At 51.7% G+C, this 17,505-nt stretch overlaps 1 protein-coding gene across 1 annotated transcript in view; it reads right to left on the bottom strand.

Moving 5' to 3' along the window:
• Positions 1–17,505, bottom strand: part of Pitpnm3 (PITPNM family member 3) — a 95,224-nt gene that overhangs the window by 14,140 nt on the left and 63,579 nt on the right. The window contains exons 7-15 of the mRNA XM_050162877.1: positions 12,125–12,201; positions 11,544–11,779; positions 8,526–8,742; positions 8,007–8,129; positions 7,454–7,632; positions 4,087–4,259; positions 2,429–2,599; positions 983–1,177; positions 51–199 (exon numbers count right to left, since the gene is read on the bottom strand). Of these exons, the coding sequence (XP_050018834.1) occupies positions 51–199; positions 983–1,177; positions 2,429–2,599; positions 4,087–4,259; positions 7,454–7,632; positions 8,007–8,129; positions 8,526–8,742; positions 11,544–11,779; positions 12,125–12,201 (1,520 nt within the window). The remainder of the gene's footprint in view (positions 1–50; positions 200–982; positions 1,178–2,428; positions 2,600–4,086; positions 4,260–7,453; positions 7,633–8,006; positions 8,130–8,525; positions 8,743–11,543; positions 11,780–12,124; positions 12,202–17,505) is intronic.

Raw genomic sequence — 17,505 nt, 5'->3', positions numbered from 1 at the left:
TTCCCCCCAAAGAGGCCAACAGGCTGGGCCCAATAAGGGAGCCACAGTACCTGTCTTAAGATGAAGGCGACCACATCGGTAGACTCCCAGTAGCTGGCGTGGAAGAGGTGGGGTAGGGCCACAGTGGGGAAGGCGGTGAGGACATCGGGGCAGTACAGGGCATAGTCAATCCTCTTGGTTCCCCACCACTTGGCTGTGACTGTGGGGCCAAGAAGGAGATGAGGACAGAATGGCCAAAAGCCAGCAGGCACAGACTCAGTAGAGATGTGCCAACAAGCTTGGGGCCACAGCACCTGCCCTGAAAGAGCTGGGGAGGGAAGTCCTGCCCTTCCACCAGCCCTTATAATCACTCTCTACTAAAACATGGGCTCCCAGCTGGTCACAAGGAAGAGGACCAGGCCCTCAGAGACGGCCATAGTTGAACCCCCTGGTGCAGCTCCATAGTAAGTTCCCAGGGGCTCTCTCCAAGGTGAGGAATCAGTCTGTGCCTGCAGAGGTCAGGGCACAATGCATGATCAAGAGATCAGAGGCATGAATAGGGTCAAAGGTCAAGGCTATGTTTGAGATCAAAAACTCAGTGAGCCTTGGTCAGAGGTCAAAGCTCCATTCAAAATCAGAACTCTGACTCAAAGGTTGGAAATGAGGCTTAGCTGTTAGTGTTGGGCTAGCATGTGACTTAACACCCAGCGCTGAGTGTGGGGATGGAGGGAAGCATCGCCCTAGCTGGTACATCTGGAGCTCTAACCTAGGTCAGAGCTTAGTCTAGGAAAGCAGTGATGACTCAGTGAGAAACCAAATGGGTCCTCCCTCCACCACCCCACATGCTACCATCTCCAACCCTTTTCCCAAAGACAGGAATGTCCCCATGACTTCTTCCACAGCTCCTCCCAGCCCAAAATCCCACCCACTGAAGCACTGCTGCAGACCCACCACCACCCAGGCCCCTCAAATGCAAGCTGAGCCCCAAAAGGACCTCACTCACTGCGGGAGGCTCCCATAGGTGCCAGGCTGTCCGAGGACTCTGAACTGTCGCTATGGGAGCTGCCTTCGCTTAGCCTCCGTCCTGGCCTCTGGAATCTTGGGGCCTGAGGGGGCGAGGCAGAGGCATCCAGAAGCGGGGGGCTTCCCTGGGAGCTGCCCTCCAGGAATAGGGGACTGTGGGTGTGCAGGGCATCAGCTGGAGGGGGAATTGCAAGGTCAGGGCGAGCATCGAGTCTCCAACAGAGTGGTTTACTTAATGCCTGCCCTATGCTGGGCAAGAGACTAGAAATACAAAGCAGCTGGCCCAGGTCTAGCAGGCCACCAGCACCCCCTGCCCCCCCCCACACACCAGCATAGTACATTAACACTTTCACCTTTTATTAAACTGGGAGTAATATAGACATGAGTGGGGATCGCAACATCACCCTATCTCCCCAAAGCTGCAGGGAAACCTGGGAGCTGGGCCCTAAGGCCAAGCTGAGGTCATGATGTGAAGCCTATCATTGTCCTCTCTCATCAGATTCCTTCCTGACCCACAGAGGCATATGGCTGAGGTGAAAGTAGATGAAAATGACTCCAGCCTACAAGCTGGAGTCATGGGGGAAGAGACATCTGAGGTTGGAGGATCCCCTTTTCAGAAGGAACATTTAAGGTAGCAGAAGGGAACTTTGGAGCCTTGCTTCATCATGGAAGTGCTAGATAAATATATCCCTTTGAGATGAAGAACAAGGAAGGGTAAGTTTTAACCCTGAAGTGAGTCCTAGGAATAGCATCCCCTCATCTCTGGCTCAAACCTTTGAAAAGGATTAGGCTAGAGTTTCTCAATGGCGATAGGGAGCTATGGAGCCAAGACTCTGCTTGCCAAGTGCCTGACTGTCCATTCCAGGTCTGCCTTTGGCCACATCCTCAGTCACACACATACCCCCTTTGAACCTAGAAGCCACAGGTCCTTCTCTAAACCCTCCTGCCCTGCTCTTATTGCCCCTCCAATACCTCTCTACCTATCCAAACACCCCTTCTCTAGGCCCTGGCCAAAGACTACCTCTTCCATGAAACCTACCAGGATGACACACTTTCTGATGTATCTTTGCAGGGTACAGGGTGGGCACTGGGAAACAGCACTGGGAATGTGCCTTTAACTTGCCCTTCAGAGTCAACAACCCCACCATTATCCCAGCCTTAGCCATTGAAGCTCAAATGGGAGCCTGGCAGGGTGTGGGATGAGCAGAGCCCTGGCACCACGATGCCTGGCACAGAGCAGGTCCTTGGCATAAACAGCTACTCTAGAGCATTGAAGCCAGCTGGCTTCCTGCCCACTCCTCTAACAGCACAGCCCTGCTCCCATGAGCCACCCGACAGCTGACAACTTGAGAGGCTGAACCAGAAAGAACATTCCCAGAACCTACCAGCCTCCAACTCAGCACGGTGTCGCAGTCCCAGGACCTACCGAGCAGGAGAGACTGTCCATCGCCCAGGGGGAACCTCTGGTAGCGAGGCACGCTGACAGGAGGCACCAGGTGGAACTTGGGCTCCAGCAGTGGCTCAAGCCTCGAGGCAGAGGGATCCGCACAGTGGAAGAAGCTGTAGACCTGGCTACAGGCAGGCCGCATCTGGAAACCTGGGTGAGTGGGAGAAGACACCTGCAGAAGCCCTTCTAAAGGCTCTAAAGGGCTCCCTGGAGTGCGGCCTTGAGCAGCCTTATCTCCTGTTCAAGAACCTCCCCTGGGTCCTTGCTACCAATCTTAGTTAGGGTTTCTATTGCTGTGATCAAACACGGTGACTAAAATCAACTCGGGGAGGAAAGGGTTTAGTTCATCTTACAACTCTTGGGTCACACTCCATCACTGGGGGAAGTCAGGGCAGGAACTCAAGGCAGGAACCTGGAAGCAGGAACTGAAGCAAAAGCCATGGAGGAGGCTGCTTACTGACTTACTCAGCTGGCTTTCATATCTACCCCAGGACCACCCACCCAGGGGCAGGACCACCCGCAGTGAGCTGGGCCCTTCCACATCAATCATCAGTTATAAAAACGCCCCCACAGTCCTGCCTACAGGCCAATCTTCTCGAGACACCCTCTCAATTGTGGTTCCCTCGGTTCCTGCCTCTCAGATGAACGTAGCCTAGGTCAGCTTCACAGAAAACTAGCCATCACACTACTCAGAAACAAAATGCCCAGTTTGGCATTGAAGGCCTTGTCAATCTGCTCCCCTTCAGGGCACCATTGTAGGTACCCAGTACTGCCACCTTGGTGAACATCTGTAAGCTTGCTGCTTTTCTTCCCCTGTGCTCAAACAGTCGATTCTTCAGAGTCCAGGGCCTTTGTTTTACTATTGTAACATTTCCTTTTAGTATTGACTGTATCCACACTGGAGCACTTCTTGCAGCCCCTCTTGCCACCACTTGGTCACTACTGGATATATTAAGTCAATGCAAGGCCCTTGATGGGTGCTCTCAGCATTAGGCAGAGCAGGTGAAGCACTTCCGCCACTGGCCAGAAGGTGTCGCCATAGAGGTCCTTGCCTCCCACCTATCCTGGGTCAAGGGCTGGAGTCCGGCTGCATTTAAGGGGCGCTAAGGCTCCTCTGAAACACTGAGTGCCTCGCCTCAGTTCAGCCCCTCACTTCAGCGCCTCAGCAGAGAGCAATGAATAGCAGCCTGCACTCCTGCCCTCAAACTCTCCTAAGGCCCAGGCTGGTCAAATGGCATCATAAGTCTGTCTTGTATGAGCTGGCAAGAGCTTTAGGCTTCAGATGCTCTGTGGGCAAAGGCACCAGTTCCAGTTTGGGTAGAAAGGTTCTGAGACCTAACTGACTGCGGGAAGTTTGCTGGGGACAGGGAGGGAGGGAGGGAGGATTTGCTGTGATAAGGAGAATGCTTGTGGCCCATGTTCTCGTGGGACATGACTGAGACAAGTAATCTAGGGACACAGGAAAGGAACAGTGACGTCCATCAAGCTGCCTCACCTTTGCCCCGCCCAGAGAAGCCTCCTGGACTCTCCCTCAGCTTCCATCCTTTCTCTCCATCTACCCTGCCTCCATCACTCTGTCCACCCTCCCATTCCACCAGTTTGATCCCCTGAGCCATTGGCCTAATAACCATACCCACCATCTATCCCAGGCAGCACTGTCCTCCGCATGGCCAGGACGAGGCCCAGGGGTGAGCCAAAGAGGAAGAAGTCAGACACGTCAAAGTCAAAGCGACCCAGGCTGACCTCAGCGAGCTGGGGTGTGCCAGCTGCAGGAACCTCGGCCTCATCCTTCAGCACACTGGAGTGGATGCTGCCGGAGTGAGGAATGGCAGATCAGAGGAGGGCCAGGACAGTGGGCGTGTCCACTCTGCAGCACAGTTGCATTCTGAGGGCAGAGTGCCCAACCCTCTATCTCTGGAAGGGGACTCAGAACCAGAGATCACTGTTGACGTCATCCACACAGGCTGGAGACGCTCAGCATTAGCCACGCAGGCCTAGCCAACATTTGGCTGGAGCCGAGTTCAGCAAATGTTTTCTGCACAGGGCCAGGTGGTGAGTCTGAAAGACTTTGTGGGCCACCTGCTTCTACCGCCTGGATTTATTCTGCCATGTCAGACAGCCACAAACCACGTTTAAACAATCTGTGTAGCTGGGATCTGCCACAACTTTTCTTATGAAAGCTGGCCGAGCACCTGAATGACAGGTGGAACCTCCCATGGTGTTTGTTGACAGCCACCCTGAAAGCCCCTGCACTTGCCACAGGAGAGCCCATCCTGGCCAGCATGGGGACCTGGCTGCTGCTGGCACTGTCAGCATCAAAGCTTCCACCATAACTCGTGTTCCAGGCCACAGGCAGACACAGGTGCAAACAATCTGGCCTCCCCACTCCCCTGGACAGGTGCCAAAGAGCAGGATCCCACGTTCTCATCCCAAGAGCCTGTCTAGGCTGTGTTTAGCCACAGATGCTGAACGTAAACAGAAGCCAAAGCTGCCTCTCCGGCTTTCCAACAAGCACCAGGGAGAGTACAGGGGTTAGACCACGGCAGGGGAATGGCATGATGTATCAGCCAACTTCTGAAAGCCAACCCATCTAAAACACTCAAGCTGGAGAAAAACCTTTCAAAGTAACAGTTAAAATGCTACAGGCAAGAGGTCCACCCTTGGGAGCGAGCCAGCAGGCAAACAGGGCGCCCAGTCTTCTGCCTTCCGCTCTCCCTGTCAATGATGGTGAAGCTCGACTACTTATATCTCATGTGCAGCCTGGTCCCTAAACATGTGCCAACTACTTAGTTACCAGAGAAACAGCCATCTGTTCCTGCACCAGAACCCAACAACCTGGCTGTGTTGGGCTGCTACTGAAAGTGGCCGATGTCTGGCACTCTCCTGATTTGGGCTTTCCTGGAGGCTGTTTCAAGGATGAACCATAAATGTTGAGGTTTTCACTTTGCAACCCTCCTTTGCACATAGCCGCTGTTCCAGAGCTGATCTGATAGAGGAGCCTTAACATTCAAAGCTTAACCCCACAGAACCTGCGGCCTCCTATTCCGCCTCCTGGGATCCCCCTGCAGGAAGTACAGACGTCCCCACTCATCCACAGGAACATATCCCACACATCCACAGGAACATATCCCAAGACCTCAGAGGCAAAGTGCCAAACCCATTGCATGTGGTGCTTTTTCCTACACTTAAAGTACCCGGGATAAAGTTTAATTTACACAAAATGCAATTAAGAGAGCAATTAATAATAAAATATAAAATGATAGCAATACACGTAATTAAAGTTATATAAGTGTCTCTTGCAAAATGTTGTACTTTCGTATTTCCTCTTAGACACCCAGCAGCTTCTCTTTGTCATACCTGAATTACCAGCATCATTGTTTACTCTTACACTTTGGAACCATTACAAAGTAAAGCAAGGGCATACATATGACCACAAGCACTGTGGTACCATGACAGTGGATCTAACACCTGAGACGGCCCAAGTGATCAACAGGTAAGTAGCACAGAGAGACAGGATATGCAGGACGAAGGAATGACTCCAAGTAGGACAGCATGAGACTTCATGCTCTGTAGAGTGTACAACTTACAACTTAGAACTGATTTACTTCTGGTATTTTCTATTTCATATTTTCAAACCATGGTTGGTCATTACTGTAAGTCTAGCACATACATTAATGATTATGCACAAAGATCTCCAGCCTAGGGGCTAGAGAGATGTTTCAGTGGTCAAGAGCAGTGTGCTCTTTCAGAGACCTGGATCCCAGCAGCCACCATCAGGTAGCTCACAACCACCTATAACTCCAGATCCAGGGGATCCAGTGCTGTCTTCCAGCCTCTGCAAGTATTCGGAAAGACATAAGCAGGCACACATACATAAGACAAACTAATTTTTCTTAAAATATGACCAGTCCAGTGCTTTTTATAAGTACGAAGAACTGGAAAAACACAAAATATTCAGTTAGTGGGATTGAGGAAGTAGTTATTCACTGAAATTTATATTGCATTAACAATCTTTACCAGCTGGGCTGTGGTGGCACATGCCTTTAATCCCAGCAGTCGGGAGGCAGAGGCAGGCGGATCTCTGTGAGTTCGAGGCCAGCCTGGTCTACAAAGTGAGTTCTACGACAGCCAGAGTAGTTACACAGAGAAAGCCTGTTTTGAGAGGGAGAGAGAGAGAGAGAGAGAGAGAGAGAGGAAAAAGAATAAAAAAGAATATTTACCAAGTATTTTTAATCATATGAGGGAAAGTTCACAGTATACAAGGCTGGATTCTTTGTTTTAAGTAAAACAACACATAAACTATGTAAAAAATAACCACTCTTTTGATGATTCATGATACTTATCACTTAGGGAACCAGTGAGAGAAGGTGTAGAGGAGAGGAAAGGGGAGAACTGTAGAGAAACAGAGAGGGAAAATGCCCCACCCTGTGCCAATTTGGTCCATGTTCAATGCTCAACTCTCTCAACCTGAATCAATGATCAGATGGTTCCTTTAGCTGCTCACTAACCATTTCTTATAGAAAGTGAAATGGTAGTTTATGAAGTTTGTCATGCCCAAGACATGGATGTGAGGAAGGACGAGCAGAATGCTGGCCCCGGATCTTTGGGACCTAGCTGAGTAACACTCCCTGCTCTGAGAATAAATATGAACCCCTGGGGTATCCCACCAAATATACCCCTATCTGTGACCTCTCTAGATTCTCTAAGCTATACCAAGGAGCGGCTGGGCAACCCTATCCTTTCACAGAAGAGGAAACGGAAGCCCAGAGAGGTGGAACAGATCATGTCCAGTATCTGCAGGTTTGAACAGAGCAGAGACAAACAGGAAATTCTGTGGTGTAGATGCAGAGCCAATGACAAGTGGTGACAAAATTCCTACTCTCTATGGGTCCCTGTGGGGGGCTCTGGGATGACTGCCTGGTCAGGCCCCCTTGGTGACTCTGACCAAGGTCCTTACACTCACGGATGTTGTTAGCTGTGAAGGCAGCGGCCCATGAAGGTTACCTTGAGAGGAAAGCTTGGTGCTGGGTGATGGCCTCACAGTCATAGGTGGAGGAGTCACTCTGTTTCCGTGGCAATGGCCTTTTGGGCTCCTCATCCTCCACTCCACTGGATACATCGATGTTACTCTTGCTGAGACGCTTGCTGCTGGCCAGATCACAGTCCTCCACCACAGGGGTGTCCTTGAGCAGAAAGCATAACGATCAAAGGGGCCCTGGGGCCCTGCCTCCTCCCCTGGGCATAAATGAGCCCCATCTTCCCATGTGGAAACTATGCTTCTAAATGGCTCATGGTAATGAGGGGTGGGGGTGTAGGCACAGACCATCTCCTATGACCACCTCGAGAGACAAATACTAGTAGACCGCCTCTGGGCCTCTTTATTGGTCTGCACTAAACATGGTCTTGCTATTTCCATACAACCCTTTGTATTATAGACACCACATGAAATCCCAACATGAAAACCCAGCACTGCATTCCCTGGGGGAGCCACCTGCTCCTCTGTTCCTATGAGAGACACCCAGGGACACGCCTCTCCCATCCCCCAGCCTGACCACACCTGGGTACTGCTGATGCTTCCCTTCCGGCTGCTGCTGCCAGGACTGTCCCCTGAGGGCCCCGCACTGTAGCAGATGGCATCGAAAGCCAGGAGGCCGCCCACACAGTCCCCGATGAGACACACCTGCAGAGGCACAGTTGAGCTGCAGGCTTACCTGCCACAACCCTCTCACCCCGAATCCAGCCAGAACAGGGGTACGTTCCCAAGAGAGAATAAGGAACTTGTCCTTAGGAGTTGCTTAGAGCCCAAATGGAGGGTGGGCTCATCCTGACAATCGATTTCCTTTGGAGTCTTCCCAAGGTGAGTGGTCAGGCCACGCTTAGGAGTCAGACTAGCTAAGGGTCATCACAGACTCCAAATGAGGGCAGTTTTTCTGTCTGTAAAAGGAGAATACCAAACCCATCAAAAGGCTCCTCCAATCTCAGAGGCTACCGTTCTAGCCTGCCTTGACCCCGCAGCAGACCCCAGCCCCTCTTTTAGGCAGCAGCTGACACAGAGTGGGAGAGAGCAGGCTCTTACCTGCCCACTGAAGCCAATCCCATCAGAGGACTTGAGAAACTCTCCATAGATGTGGTTGGCTCTCTCGATGACAGTGGCGACAGCATTCTGGTACTGTGGAGAGGAGATGGCCAGCAGGGGAAGGGCAGCCAGGGGAACGTGGTCCTGGCTGGCGCTGAGGCAGCCCTCGTCGTGGCCATAGGGGTTCAGGCTGCAGACACGGGGACCCAAAGTCAGCCTAGCCAGGACCAAGAAGTGGGTGACGTGGGACTGTGGGCTCTTTGGAAGAGCAAACATGCCGCCTGGGCACTAGGTCCAGTTGCAGAAAAATTTTAAGGACCTATGAGGATAGGTCCCATGAGGCAAAGCACAAGGATGGGACAGGAGGGAAAAGGATGAGGATTCAAGGCTGTGCTGACTCCATACATGCCAGCCCATGCCAGTCTTGCTGTGTGGCACAGCCCTGCTGTTTGGCAAGAACCTAAAAACACCCCAGTTCTGAAAGAACCTAGAGAATCAGCCAACACAGAACAGCATGGGAAAACGGTATCATGGTAGACCTCTTAGAGGAGGAAGGGGCTGAATTAAACTCTCAAAAGAGGCTTTGGAGGAACCTGAGGAGGAACCAGTGAGGGCACATCAGTCGTGGAGCTGGGACAATGGCTCTAGTGTGAAGGGGCTGGGACAATAGCTGCCTGTATGACAGTATGTTCTATATCCAAGGGACAGATCTTCTGCTTCAAGTTTCACAGAGAGGGCTGGGCACCTGCCCTACAGAACTCCACTCCCAGAGGCCACTGCACCCCTCCATCTCCCTACTAGGCAGGAAGTCCCTCCCTCTTGGGCAGCTCAGACCCACCCGTCTTCCCATCCCTACCTGGATTGCCTCTGTCCCCCAGCAAACCCAACCCTGATGATCTGTTGGCCTTGGCTTTTTAGAACAGACACAAAAGGAGTCTGAGAACTTCCTACCCAGGGCCAACAGCCTGTCCTTACCCCCATGTGCCTAGCTCCAGAGTACCCAAAGCCTAGGGCAGATGGGGCTAAGAACCAGCAGAGTCTAGGGCAGGGGACAGGACTCAGGCACCCTCAGCAGGTGGCAGGGTCCTACCAGTGTGCAAAGCAGGTCCCACCAACCATTTCTCATCTCCAACTAACGCAAATTAGAGGAAACAGGCCTCAATTGCAGCCAGAGATATTTTAATTAGCAGAGAAGGAGCTCCCTCCCAGCAGTGATTACTGGTGATTAATGGCCCTAGCAAGAGCTGCCTGGGGGAGAGGTGAGCTCCCTCCTGCTCTCCCCCTCAAATGGCCTGGACATCCGTCTTCCTGGAGATAAGGATGACCCAGCTCAGGAGGTCAGCCATCCTGGGGGTGAGTCTTGAGATGGATTGTGGACCAGCAAGATTAACTCTGGGACTTCTGTGAGTGTGAAGGACCAGAGTCTGGCCACCCACTCAGCTGCTCCTAAATCCCACAACAGAAGAGCTCAGCAAGCCCTTGTCTAGGAAGCAGATTCCAAGGCTCCGCCCACTCAGCTGCTCCACGGGCACCTGCACATCTTGCGTGTGACTTGCATCACATCAGATACGGGGGCAATTGGCATGGATCACCCCAGATACTGGGGCAATTGGCTAAGCTAAGAAGCAATAGACCTTCCCGACTTGCGTATCTAATGGAGATTCACCCGAGGGCATCCTGCAGCCTCTGAGCACCAGTCAGGAAGTGAGCAGGATGCGAAATGGTCCAACCCCTGCTAGATCCTGAGCTACTAGAAGTGAAAGACAGGGCTCTTGGGCCCATCCCACACTGGAGCCCCTGGGCTCAGATCCCCATCTGACTGAAGCTAAGCACATTGCTCCCCTTCTCTTGGGAATCTGAGTATGTTCCACACAAGAAAGCCTGGAGGAGGGGCTTGAAGGAGGGGCTTTCCAAGGTCATGTGAGGGGCGGTGATGCAGGGGTGCCAACAGCTCCCTTTTGACCCCCACCTGCAGGAAAGTCTGGTCTCCTTGCTTCAGTCTCAATAATTTGCTCAGTGTCTAGGCCATGGGGGCTTTACAGGTACACAAAGACTAAAGAAAGCAGATGTCCAACCGGCTCCAGGTACTGACCTTCAGCTACTTCAACAGTGACACGCAGGGCTCTAGAGCACTGGGGCCCGCAAGTTCTAGCATGGTGGGTGGAATTTCCCCATAGGACCCAGTTCCCATAGAGCCCCTGGTCTCTGAGTCTGCCCCTCACTGGTACCTGGGTCCACAATGGGAGGGATGTACCGGCACTTGTAAGAAGTAGCCTAGTGTTCAGCCTGTGCTTCTGACATACCGTCCTTTCCCTACCTGCGCCTACAAGTTGGTGTCTGCTGTGAGCTAGGTCAGGACCCCATCATCTCACTCTCCACCAACAGGAAACAAGCTGAGCATACCCCTGGCCCTAGGAGGATGCTAGTGGGGCAGCCAGGGGCATCTCGGTGCTATGTGGACACTTGCCGTGTGTCCCTACACCTACACACCAGCATCAGCATCACCTCCATCTTACAGGTGAGGGACTTAAGGGAGGAAGAGGTGGCACAATTCCCCAAGGTCACACACTAAGATTCAAGTCCAGGCCCCAGAGAGGACATACACTTAGCCACGCTATGACATTAAAATCAACTCTCCTCTGGGAAGTCTTCCCTGATTGGGTATTAGTTGTACCTCAGGCTACCTCCATTACAGTACCTATAGGGCTGGTCTCTGGAGGGAGGCTGCCTTGGTGTGACTCCTGGCTTCATTCTTGGAAAGCTGGGGGAAATGGATAAACTTCTTGGGGCCTGTTTCTTCTTTCATTCAAACTGAGGCACAGGAAGTGAATATGGGCTAGCATGGGGAAGCTGGCGCTCCCAGGTCCTGATAGAGGACTCTTAATGAGCATACCCCACTAAGGATGCTCTCTGCAATTCTGATTTGACACCAGACAGGCCTCCCAAGGCAGGGGTATCCCCTCCATTTATACCTCCCACACCAAACCCAGACCGTACAAACAAGCCGAAATGACTCACTTAGAGACGAGCGAGAAAGCCTCCGAGCAGATGGCAGGACAAGGGACAAATTTGATGAGGATGTGACCCAGGGCAGCAGGGAAGTGGGCACGCGTGACCTTCTCCAGCACAGAACTGAAGGTGTGAATGTCGGCCGCCTTGCAGGAAGGGTCACCAGAACCGGTGTCTAGGACGTTGCCCCCGTGCAGCACCAGCAGGAGGACATGCGTCTTGCAGGAACGCTGTGAGCAGCCTTCCTGAGAGGGACATGACAGTGATATAGACAGGGAGGCAGCAGAATCCCAGGATGCACAAGGACAGAGACACGGGGACTATGATGACACCCCACGACCCCTGTGGGACTCTGGCGCATCCAGAAGGCTACCAGGAGGGCCAGACCCTCAATGAACAGCACAACGGGATGAGTCTTCAGTGACTCTTCTTGTGCCTATAAGAGCCTGAAGCCTGGAGAACAGGGAGGTACCCAGGGGTCATACAGCAAAGAAGAACTGGATGGAGGCTAGGCAGCCTGTCTACCCTCCTAGGCTTCTTCCTAAGATGCTGGCTACAGATGGACCGGATGCCTCCAAAACCCAGCACACCTCGCCGTCTTCGTGGATCTCAATGCTTCCTTGAGCTGGGAACCTTTGTCTTCTTAGGGACACCCGATACAGTTCTCCTGCAGAGGACAGAAAGAATGCAGCAGGCGCCCACCACACTGGCCCCCCATAGGTGTAGCAGAGGCCCTGATTTATTGGGAAGCTGGAGTTACAGTCAGCAGCTAGGGAGGGTCACCCAGTCCAGACCCTGTTTCAGGAGTATATACACACAAAACGGTTTTGCCCTTCTAGGGAAAAGAAGCCCAGCTGAGGCCAGCCATCACAAATAAGACAGGAAGTCTTAAGAAAGAGTGGCCCTTCTTATTTCACCAGTAATGGCAGCTGTGCTAGAGCTATGACATCCAGGAACTTGATGCAAATGTCCCATGAGAACAGCTGTGGAGCAGCTGTGTTTCGGGTCATCTAAATGTGGCCAGGCTAAGAGATGCCCTGTGTCTCCCAAGTGTGCCTATGAGGGGCTTCCAGAAGGGTTGTGCTCTAACCACAGAAGCTGAGTTGAGAAGAGTCTGCCCTTGGGGTAAGCAGGTGCCATCCCTTCTTTGGAGGTCTGAACACACAAAAGGGTTGGGAGGGGCTCAGTGTCAGCCTTGGGATATGGTGTTTCTGGGTCTCCACCTTCTAGCTGGAGATGGGGACTTACATCCCTGGCTCCCCTGGAGCTCGGGCCAGCAGCTTGGACAGCAATGATATCACTACATTTCACGGGCTTTGGATGGAGAGCAGAGACAGGACTTCTCAGTTTTTACTATTGTACAAGCACAGCGCTCATTAGACAAATTCCATTTTTACCTTTGTTTTTCTTCTTTTGGGGGAATTGTTGCTGGTTTTTCTTTTATTACATTATTTATTTATTTTGTTTGTATAAGCATGCAGAGGACAGCGCACAGCAATCAGTTCTCTCCTTTGATCATGTCGGTCTCAGGGACTAAACTCAGGCTATCAATTAGGTTTAGTGGTAAGTTCCTTTACCTGCCGAACCATTTTACCAGCCTGTTTCTGTTGCTGTTGCTTGGTTGTTGTTGTTTTTTTTATGACTATAAATATTTTTGCCTTAATGTATATCTGTGTAACACAGGTGTCCCTGTTTTCCACAAAGGTGAGAAGATCACGGAACATCAGATTCCCTGGGACTAGAGTTACAAAGGGTCATGAGCCATCATGTGGGTGCTGATAATTGAACCCAGTTCGTCTGCAAGAATAAATGCTCTTAACCGCAGTGTCAACTCTCCAGTCTCAGCAGGATTTTTAATAAAAAAAAATAGTACCTTTTTAAAATATCTCCTTGGGCCTGGGAGTGTAAGAGCACACTTGCCTAACATGCACGAGGTCCTGGCTTCCATTTCCACCACAAATAAATAAAATAATCAAACCTGGCTGAAGTTCTTAGTGAGATAGCAAAGCTTTGAACTACAGGATTATGGTCCAGAGGGCAGTGACCACTCAGAAAGGGAAGGCCACCGTCTGACATGACACTTGGCATCCAGCAGGCACTTTGGAGTCACTCAGAAGGGCTTTCCTCACTTCTGCTACCTGCCTAAGCCAACACCTCCCCCGGGAAGAGCTTCTCCGGCTCCTGAGCTCCCACTGCTTGAATACAGAGGTCTCTAGCCAAGACAGAATCTGCCCCTTGTTTGGGTAAATAAAGTTTTCTTGGCACACAAACAGTTCATCCATTTATGTATCATCTATGGCTGCCTTCACACCACAGGCCTGACTTCAGCGGTGACAACAAACTCACAGCCCTCAAACCATAAGATATTTATCTGGATCTTTCCAGAATAATGTGCCAATGCTTGATCTAAGCCCCGTGCTCTGCATTAGGTCAGACTGAACCAGACTCTCATATGGAAAGAGATCTTAGATATCCTACAGCCTCTTTTTACATAAACAGTGTCTGCTGCCCAAGAGTCCTTGCTTCACCCAGCCCACAGTGCCTCCTCTCCCTTCCCCAGGAGATGGATACTATTGCCTGTGTTCAGACAAAACCCACAGCTGGACTCTGAAGCACTTGCTTGCCTCTGTTGATGGGGAACTCACCATCCTCCTCTCCCCTGTATCCTGGGTATTGAGATTGGAGGCCAGTGCTGCCCTTCCCCCAGTCCCCTGTTCTAACTATAAAAGACCTGACCCTGAGTCTGAATAGGAGAAGCCAAAATTCTGCACTCAGGTCAGGATGGCCATAAAGATAAGAGGAATGAGCCATTTCAATGAGCCTTTATTAAGGGCTGACATGGGTCAACTCACCCATCTGCCTTCTCAGTTTAAGTAACTCTTGTTCTTAGCCCCATTTTACAGATGAGTAAATTTTAAAATGTGTAGTTCACATGCATCCCACCCAGGCCATTTGGGACAGCCATAGAATAAAAAAGGCCAAGGACTCCCCGCTAGAGGGCCCCACCTCCATAGAAGAGGGCACTCAGCCAGACGTGCCCCGCCCTTCCAAGCAGCAAGCGGCAGGCTGTCCCTCTCCGCAGAGGCAAAAAGCAGAGGACATCTGATGAACAGAGTCCCGGTGTGCTGCCCAAGTCCTCTTTCTAAACTTTGTCACCGGGGAAAGAGTGTCTGGGAAAGAAGCCAACGCCAACACAAAGTGAAAGGTTGTCTTGTGGTGCGTGTGGCCTCTTGAGCACGCATGCTCCTCTGGGGCAGGTGCACGGAGGAGCCCAGAGTGTGTGTCCGCAGAGCCAAAGCTAATGGTAGGGGTGGGACAGAGGTAGATGGGACATCTCTACCTCTGAGACCATAGTCTCCAAAACCCTAGGCTTTGAAACCAAAAGGCCTAAGTTCAAGACATGACTCTTAGCAGCTTTGTGACCTGAGCCTGTTTCCTCACCTGGAGTGCAGGAATGCCACAGTGATACTGTAACTCCCTTATGGAGTGATAGTGAAAATGAGTGAGCGCCTATGGGTGATGGCTTTTGAACAAGGCATAGACTATGACACCTGTGAAATGTGTTAGCTTCTATTGTTATTCGTATTATCCAGGGTGCAGGGGGCGGGGCATGGCTGACAAGATGAGGTAGAGGCTGATAAGGACATTACCGCCTCCACATTCCCTGTCCTGCCGCCAAGTCCCTCCCTGAGCCCTGGCAGGCTCACCGACCTCACTGGGCTGGGTGCCTGCTTGCAGTGTGATTACAGGATTAAATGCTGTGATTGCTACAAATTACCATCGCGAGGCTATAAATAACTTGCAGGGAAGACATGAGGGTCCTGCTGTCTTCCGGGCACCATGCCCTCGGTTAAGTAGGGGCTGAATCCTGCATCTTCACTGGTGACACAGACCTAGGAGCTCCCACAGTCTCCATCTGCCTGGTGTCAGCTCCCTGGGGACCACACAATACTCATGGAATTGGTGGATGCACAAGGCATCCTGACCACAGATGATGCTGAAACAGTTCCCCAATCAGTAGGGATGAGAGCTGAGGGCTGGACAGAGGTATCCGCAGCATGACTTCTCCCTGCCTCACTCCCCAGCAGAAAGGAAGCATCTCATTCTTTCTGCAGTTTGGGAACAGAACCTTGCTTCCTTGGATTCACAGAGGTATAGATGTTGTGCTGTTTGTCAGAGAGGCCAGGAGACCTTGCCTGGTGAATGCAGACACTGCTCCCTTGAGCACTTCTTGCCAGGACCAGAGTCATCCACAGGCTAGCAGAGGCTTCTGCGAACAAGCAGGAGAGTAACCTTAAGACTACTCTGTCTGTCTGTCTGTCTGTACCCTTCCCATAAGGCTTTGCAATGTTGCTATTGTTACTGTTGCTGCTGTCACTGCTGTTTCAAAACTAGATCTTACAATGTACCTCAGGCTGGCTTCCAGTCCTTGGCAATCCTCCTGCCTCAGCCTTCTGAACACTGAGATTATAGGCAGGTACCCCCACACTCAGCAAAGGCTAGTTCTTTTAAGAACCTCACATGAGAATCAAGATCACTGGGTTTGATTCTCCCACAAGGCAGAACTCTTCTGCTCCTCTCCACCTTCGTTTATGCCAAGCTGTGTGCCTAGGAGCCTTTCTTCCCTTTGCAAACTAAAAACACGTCTGTGTTCCGCAAGACCCTACTCAATAGCCACTCCTGGGAAGTCTGCTCAGATCTACCTAGACCAGGATGTTACCTCGCGTGCTGAATGGGGCGTGACCTGCTATTATAAGGTTGCTCTATTTTCCTTCAAACAAGGAGCCTCCTAAAGGCAGAAGTTATCAGCTTTCAGGGTCTGGCCCTTTCATAAAAACTGCTTAGAAGTGATGATCCGAGATGCTCACGGTTACACAGCCTCTCCAAGCTGCTCAGGCCCCAGGGACTCCAGGTTCAGGGAGCAATCCCTCTTTCTCTGTGAGGCAGAATTCCCTGAGCGAGTCCTGGGAGGAGCTGGGATCTAAGGTGCTCTGGGAATGCTAGCTGCTCCTGACCTGCCCGTTGTTCCATACCTGGAGGATTCACCAGGTTTTCTAGTGCTGAGAGGCCAGCAAAGGATTCTGGGTGGTGGAAAGCCACCTGCAAGGGGCCCCAGGACTTGGTCATCAAGCCACCTATTTCTCTCCACCACCTGTTCATCTCTATTTGCATGACCCTGTTCAGGCTGGGTCCCTACTGGGCTCACACTTATGGTAGGTAAACTGGTTTTGTGACAATGTTTTATGCCGGGTTTTGAGGCAGGTCAGCTACTACAGTGCCTGCTCCCAGCACCCTGCCAGCCCCAGCCCTGGGACTGGTGACCCACCCAGCTCACCATGCTTCTTTCTGCCGGCTAAAGAACAGAGGCTATTTTTGCTTAATCACAGCCTTGGGAAAGCACAAATCCTGATCAGCCCTTCTAATTACCATGCACCGTACTGCTCCAGAGACAAAAGCCAAGGTCAGCACCCACGTGCTTGGTTCCCTAAGCAAAACATCACCCTAGCCTGGCAGAAGAGCCCAACTGTCCCCAGTCACTTGCCACCCATTGCCAGGACCTAACGGGAGCAAATGCTCACTACTCGGTTTTGTTCTCCAGCCTCAGTGGCTGTCACCTCTACCAGCGACCCATGAAGTGAACTGAGTGGAGCTGGCCCAGCCCAGAACCACGTAGCCTGTCCTGAAAGGGACCCAAATGCCTGCAAGACAGAATACACAAATAGGCAGAAGCGTCACTTTGCAGCTCCTGGAGACTTTGCCCTCTTGCTCCATACTAGAGCTGGAATGTCCCACTGGTGCCCATGTGCTGAAGGCTTGGTCCCCAAGCTGCAGTTCTACTGGAAAATGGGGGCTGGAGAAAGGGGTGTATACTTAAAGTGTCTCTAGGGCCACCAGGCCCTTCCTGTCTCTCCTTTTGCTTCCTGGCAAGCAGAAGGTGAACAACTTCCTCCCCTACATGTTCTCAGCAAGG

This window comes from Alexandromys fortis, unplaced genomic scaffold (assembly GCF_014885135.2).
Source record: "Alexandromys fortis isolate MF-2015 unplaced genomic scaffold, M_Fortis_MF-2015_v1.1 scaffold_84, whole genome shotgun sequence".
Classification (NCBI taxonomy): Eukaryota; Metazoa; Chordata; class Mammalia; order Rodentia; family Cricetidae; genus Alexandromys; species Alexandromys fortis.
This window is presented reverse-complemented; position numbering and strand designations above follow the sequence as displayed.